This window comes from Epargyreus clarus, unplaced genomic scaffold (assembly GCF_041222505.1).
Source record: "Epargyreus clarus isolate Ecla_fem2 unplaced genomic scaffold, WU_Ecla_fem_2.2 ptg000001l, whole genome shotgun sequence".
Lineage (NCBI taxonomy): Eukaryota > Metazoa > Arthropoda > Insecta > Lepidoptera > Hesperiidae > Epargyreus > Epargyreus clarus.
Window position 1 is genome coordinate 13,988,680 of NW_027332209.1, and position 7,389 is coordinate 13,996,068.

The 7,389-nt window shown below is 37.8% G+C and overlaps 2 protein-coding genes across 2 annotated transcripts; one reads left to right on the plus strand and one right to left on the minus strand.

Annotated features, from left to right (window-relative positions):
• Nucleotides 1-1,195: 1,195 nt before the first annotated feature.
• fne (ELAV like RNA binding protein found in neurons) lies at nt 1,196-3,157 on the minus strand. The gene has a single exon (XM_073092023.1). It carries the CDS (start codon nt 2,749-2,751, stop codon nt 1,615-1,617), a length of 1,137 nt encoding a protein of 378 aa, XP_072948124.1. The 5' UTR covers nt 2,752-3,157; the 3' UTR covers nt 1,196-1,614.
• Nucleotides 3,158-3,831: 674 nt separating this feature from the next.
• mRpL33 (mitochondrial ribosomal protein L33) lies at nt 3,832-6,586 on the plus strand. The gene is made up of 3 exons (XM_073092588.1): nt 3,832-4,012; nt 5,290-5,393; nt 5,980-6,586. The coding sequence occupies exons 1-3, from the start codon at nt 3,972-3,974 to the stop codon at nt 6,030-6,032; spliced, it is 198 nt and encodes a 65-aa protein (XP_072948689.1). The 5' UTR covers nt 3,832-3,971; the 3' UTR covers nt 6,033-6,586.
• The last annotated feature ends 803 nt before the right edge of the window (nt 6,587-7,389 follow it).

Genomic DNA, 7,389 nt, shown 5'->3' on the forward strand with positions numbered 1-7,389 from the left:
CAATTTATTATTTTGTTATGAGAATGTTGAACCTTTTCGCTTAAAATTCGAGTCTGCGAAGCCGTCTACGCAAAAGGACGAGTGAGGTCGACGGAACACGAGTACCTACACGAAAATATTTATAGACGGTGCCCTTGAGAAGGACAGATGAATCCTAACCCGTGGACTGGCCGTCTGCGAACCGCACGCGTACGTTGTCATTGTTACGGACTCAAAAATCAATAGGTTGTTCAGCGATTACTATTCGCCTGGCGGTTAGATTACCGCACTCGCCAGCACCCGCGTCTACGTACATTATCCTTACACCAACATAACGTTCACAGCGCAGCGTCGGCGACCACGCATTTATAGCAATAAAACGGCATGAAATTGAACGATTTATGGGCACCGGATTACGCGATAGCGATTCGGTTGCCGCGTACGACGATACCTTAAAAATATACATCGAAAAATCTTCACGATTACATCTGATAAAATAGTTTACAAATCACATTACTCACCATACACGAGGAGTTTGCACGCACTAAGTATTTCACTTATATTGCCAAATTTCAGGCACTAAAACTAGGCACATTGGGCTGACTTGTGGCAGTGTCGTATCAGCTTTTTTCGAACGTTACTTTTTGGACCACTGTGCAGTTTAATGTTATCTTATCGGCTTCCTACGTTACAACAACGCACAGATAACAGTACTCTCCTAATTAACATTTACATACCATGTCGCTTTTTTACACCTACTCACACGTCACCGTATATTTTTCGAGTCGAGTTCGAGGGAAGCCTTTGAGTTTATGAATATTAAACCTTACATACATCGAAACGTCGCGACGGCCTCGAGGCGGGACAAAATAATTTTACAACTCGAAACATGAGATTACCGAAACTTGAAGGCATGACTTTGTATCGCGCAAACATCAAAATACTAATAACGAAAAATAATACAATAACGGGGATCATAAACCTGAGGTATCATAAACAAATAAAAACACATTCCTGCTCTACTACACAACATGCAATATAAGCATTTACACAGCTGACCTGCCGACGTACAATACACACTATTAAATATTATGTACATGTTAACACTACTGCCACAAATAAACTATACTTATTATGGATTACGTATACTATTAAGAAAATAAGGACAGGAGGGGAATGTATATAGAAAAAAAAATAAAGAGAATATACAATACACTCTATTTAAACATGAAATTTATTAAAGATAAAAAAACATACAATGGTTGCTTTACACAAAATAAAATACCTGGAGGGTGTGGGCAGCGCAGGGGGACAGGCAGGCGGGCCCTGCGCGCCCGGGCAGATACATAGTGCGACAGGTCCATACATAGTCACATAATATAATACCATATCATACGATAAAAAGTACACATATAGGATACTGTCAAGCCAACAAACTCACAGGTAGTCATGTGGCGCTCTCACCAGTATAAAACTATTCAAATCTTACAAAAATACTTAGAGACTAATCTGAAATGCACATAGAGGATCTCGCGTCTCGACTACAAAAATATTCTGAGATTGGAATGAAATCTTTTTAAGCTTTCGGCCTCGGAACCATCACAACGAGACGGCGTTCGAAACGTCCGTAAACTCCTAATTACTTCTCTTCTGAGTCTTAAAGCTAACCGATAGAACCTGACCATTGAGCGTGTAGCCGTTGAGGGCCTGAATGGCCATCGCGGCCTCATCGTACTCTCGCATGTTAACAAAGGCAAACCCTTTATTTTTCTTGGTCTCGGGGTCCTTGATCACCTTGATGGAGTCGATGGCGCCGTAGGGGCCGAAGATCTGCCAGAGCGCTAGCTCCTCGGTGTCCTCGCCGATGTTGTATACGTACACTGTGGTCTGGTGCGGCGCGGCGGGCGCGCCCAGCAGCGGCACGGGGCTCGCGGGCGCACCTATCAACGGCAGCGGAGAGTGATTGGTGGCAGCCATGGGATTGAAACGTTGCTGACCCTTGTTGATAAACGGTAGAGCTTTACCGGGGGAGGGCAGCAGCGGCGGCGGCGAGGCCTGCGGGAAGCCCGGCGCGAAGGCGGCGGGGCGCGCGCCGAACGCCGCGCTCAGGTTGGTGCCGTTGAAGGCGGGCGTGGAGCCATTGAACATGGCCGGCGCGCCGTTATACGCCAGCGGCGCCGCCGCCACGTTGCTGCGCTGCGAAGGCCGCGGCGGGTTCTTGTTGGAGTTGGGCTTGTTGGCGAACTTCACCACGATCGCGCCCGCCCCCGGGATCGGCGTCTGGCCGTTCATGTGCGTTATCGCGTCCTCGGCCTGCTGGCGCGTCTCGTAGCACACGAAGCCGATCCCCTGCGACACCCTGCTGTTGGTTATGTGGCCGAACTGGCTGAATACGCTGTTGAGCCGCTCCAACGTCATGTCGGGAGGTAGATTGCTTATGTAGAGATTCGATTCAGTGTCCGGCTTGTGGCTCACTTTGTTCTCGGGGTTCAGTAGCGCGAACGACACCTTGAGGGTCTTGCCCTGCATCAGCAGTCCGTTGAAGGCGACGCGCGCCTTCTCCGCGTCCTCGTGTTTCTCGTACTCGACGAACCCGTAGCCGCGGTTGGCGATCAGCTTGCAGCTCTCGATCTTGCCCATGGCCGAGAACAGCGCGTACATCATGTCTCGGGTCATCAGCTCTGGGATATAGTTGACCATGAGTTTGGTCGGTGACACATTGGAATTAGCGTCGCCGCCGCCATTCTCTACGTTCATTTCGTTTTTTATCATTGTTCTTTTATTGAACGAACTACACTACGGAAAACAAAATACTAACGAAACTAACACTGATAGGGCTCGGTTATTTCATTTGGGACATGGAAAACGAACAAAGAACTAACACAAAAAATCTAAATGCACGAAAACGCCAACAGCAACGCCGGTTCACAAGTTCATCATCACTCACACCGTACACGAACAAGTTTGTTGTTCAAATGTTACCAGAGTTGCGCGCGAATATTGTGTAAAATATTATGGGAAATCCAAATAACAAGCACCATAGTACTTGTCCCTTATTTAAACTATTTGAATTATTTATAAACCAACTTTATCATTTAACGTTACACGTGTTTTAATTTTACGGTTATTGTCAAGATATATTTTTTTATTTCAGTACGTGGCACTTCAGTCAGTATTTTTCACAATTTATCATTGTCTATGCCCTACAGGTGTTGTATGATTATTAAAAAATATTGAAATACGAAAAATAGATACTATTTTTACCTACTATCTACAGATTTTGAAATATAGCTTGTTACAGGATGCGAATTTGTGTATATAATAATACTAGAAACAGAATTAGAACAAAAAAATCTAAAGTAAACATTAGAGAAGTACTGGAATAAAAAGTTATTATAGTAACCTATATAGCATTGGATCAACAGAATCAAACAGTTAAATTATAAATGTTATCCACTTTTATTATGGTATGATTAATTTATGTGTACGAAAAAATCAAAAAACTTACTTGACAACATAAACTTTAACAACATATTTAAACAAGTACTCAATGATCAACAAGAGTTTGTCTGACTGTATTGATTAGGATTTTTCTTTTCTATAGTTTCGCCAGCTTATTATTATTATATTATTGTTATAATTTCCTGTTTGAAGTTTTTAAATGTATTTTATTTTTAATTTTAAAATACTTGATTTTTTGGATTCATTCTCTTTAGCCACACTTTTAAAAATAAATGACCATTGACAATATAGACTTCTTATCAAAAAGTGTCAGATGTCATTGTCAAACATTAAAGTAAAAATATTATCAACTGTCAAGTTTTCGTTTGGAATCCATGTGACATGTCAAATGTCAATTTGTAATGAATTTGGTGCAGAATTGATGGCGTATAACCTGTACGCTTTTGCGTATTATTGTGTATAAATTCAATTATATTTAGTCGATAAAGCAAATTTAAAACAGTGTCTGAAATAAGGATAAAGTTGCAAAAATGTTCTTAACGAACATATTACTTAAGAAAGCCAAAAGCAAGTAAGTGGGGCCTTAAGTTTCTATAAATATTTCTGTGTATTATTGTGTGTATCAGGTCATATTAGTGCTTATAAGATTTACAAGTCTTTTATGGTACTATGTTAAGTCATGCCTTTTTATATTATGTAAGTAACAAATGCGCAGTACACCTGATGTTAGTGGTAACTATCGCCGATGAGACAAAGGAGTCGATCAAGGAATAAATTAACGCTTTAACGCTTTCTACACTCACAGCCCTATAGTAGGATTCCCTGTGTCGTGGGTGCGATGGACACACTCACAGACAAATACACAAACACCCAGACCTAGAAACAGAAATCAAAATTCATCATTATTCATTAATTACATCATTTATCTGTCTGACCGGGGATCGAACCCGGGACCCTTTGCGCGTCAGACCGGTATGGTCACCGCTCCGCCACGCGGGTCGTCTATCATCTTCCTATTGTAGTCGGGAGGTATTAAGCACTAAATCTGCTGACACGCTGCTTTCAATCTACTTGTATGTTATTTGTACCATAATTTGAGAGTCCAGTGCCATATTTACTGCTGCATGTCAGGATTACGAATATTTGGTACATAACATTGGTTTGATGGTTAATAGGATGAGTGTTATAAAAAAGAACTGTAGTCTCTTTCAAAACCTTTATTTGTTAATATAATGAAACAGTTTAATCAAACACATTATGTATAAATAATAACATATTTGATTGTATGCTGTATGATGTGTTCACTCACTGCCTAAGCTTGAACAAATTAGGTCTTTTGTCGTGGTTTGCATAGGTTTGGAGATAATGGAGCTTTCAGCCCATGGATGGCCCATCAGTTTTTTAGCAAATTAAAGTGAAATTTCACAAGCTTCCACATGTTTGTGGACTTAGACAAGTGTTAATGTGTGGATTTTTTTTATAATAATATAGGAGTAGCAAACGAGCATGCAGTGCACCTGATGGTAAGTGGCTACTGTGGCCAATGGACGTCTGTAATCAACTCCAGATAGGATTAGATATTCCTGCCTGAGGTCGGCCACAGATGCGCCGCTACCCCTGAGGACTAAGCTGGAACACCTCGGAAAAGTATGTCTCCCTTACCACATCCTTCAAAATGGACCATAGCAGCGCTTAACACTGTTATTGATTAATAGGAGTCGAAACACAAGCGGTACTTCCACTTTCAGAACATTACGTTGTTATAAGTTGTAGCGACATGTTGTGTTTATTTTAAAACTATTAATACATGTTGATGTGGATTTTCTTCAAGTAGATTCTGTTTTCCAGAAACATCATGGTGTTGATGGAAAGTGTTGTGTCGGGACATCAATTCAATACTATCCGTGAACGTCTAGCAGAAAAATTGGAGGTTATACGATTTGATCCATACAGTAAGTATAATAATATAATCTTGTTTTATTGTAGTAAAAAATGGCAATATTTTTTTTGTACCTCGTTAAAGTCCACTCCAAACTGTTACTCTGCTCTGAAGTTGTTGCGAGCAGGTGTACTCATACAATTTGCTATGGCGACGCGATTCATTTCTATATTCAGAGCGGACTAGCAGTTTTATGCGGACTATACATTTGTGCATATGATACACAAATACGTTTAAAATATTTTCTTTATAGAATATTTTTCCTCAAATAATAGGGTGATTACCAAGTCACGTGATATTAGCATTTTTTACCTCATTGTCAGACCATTACTGTCCTACTGCTGGGCACGGGTTTCCTCCAAAAATGAGAAGAACTAGGCCAAAGTCCACTGCGGTGACCCAGTATTTACAGGAGACTTCACATACCCTTAAGATCTTATCAACAATTAAATGTTTCAGATAACATGGTCAACTGTTGTACTTTTATTTTATGGAAAATATTATTAATCTTTAAGTTTATAATTATGATATGTAATATTGTCATCATGCCTTTTACTCATAAAGGGACATAATATAATGTATTATTGTGTTTGTTTCAGTCCAAGAAAAGTGCATATACAAGGAAAGGAAGAAGATTAGGAGTATTAAGTAGGTTGCCGTTAATATTATATTAGAATATTAAACCTTTAGTTGTGAAAAGTGTACAGTTATGCCTGCAAGTTATTTTTTATGACCCCTGTTTTGCCACAATTTAATAAACTAAGACATTGCTTTTTTAATGTAAATTATTTTATCAAAGTAAATATGTAATATATTCCAACGACCTTAAAACCATAGGGGTTTAAAAAAATATGTTTTTTTTCTTATGTAATTCATTTCCAAATTTGTCAAAGTATAATCTCTTAATGGATCATAATAATAGGTTGATTATTTTCTAAGAAAACAATGAAACTTTTTAAGATTAAGTTATTAGGTTTTTCTTTCTCCTGGAAAATATGGATATTACATATTTGTACTTTTGGTTTCAAAGGGATATCTTACTATATTAATATCTCTATTTATTTTTCATCAACACAAAAATATAACATACACATTTACAAAGAAAGGTTTAAAAATAAGGTAGTAAATATATAGACAGGTTAGTTTTTAAAATGTTATAATTTAATTGTTGTACTTTAAAACAATAAACGAATCTTTGGAATAAAATGTGTATTATTAACTAGCAAATTATGAAATTTAAGTACCATTACAATGCTATGAGATGTCTTAATACAGATAATAAATACAAAATTTTAGAATATATGCTTTACTCATCCTTATGCTATGTAAAATAATATAATGTTAAATACAATAGGTGCTGATTTAATTAGAATTCCATCTGAAAGGTGCAATTATGTAATATGTGCCTTTAAAATATAAACATATTCGTAATAAATAGCACTTTACATCATTAATCTTTTATACACAGAATGTTAATGAGGACCTATATTATATTGTCCTGAGCTTATGAACATTTAACAATAACTGTGTTGTGTGCAGTCGATTTTTTAAGGTTTCGATATTCGCCGAGTGTAGACGAATAGACGCGATACTCATCACAATGTTCATCATTTGTATAGTTAGGAAATCATTCAAAATCAGTGGTATGCACCAATATTTTATTTGGTCAACATTTTTGTCAGTGTCTATTGAACAAATGCACACACTGCTATTTTGAAATATGATTTCTATGCTGCCATATCATACTCATACTCTGATGTAAAGTGCTCATATTGTACTAGACATAAATGTATAATAAGTGTGTAAAAAGCCCTTCAGTGACTGCTGAAAAACATACAATTTGTTACGTTCTATCTAGTCCACATAAATAGGCCAAATTAATATAAAAAGTGCATACAATCACATATTGAAAATTTGATTAACATAGCAAAAGAAGGAAAAACGTTTTTAAAATTTAAAACACACATTTAACATCTACTAATAATATCTATCAAATTCCAAAAGTGCTT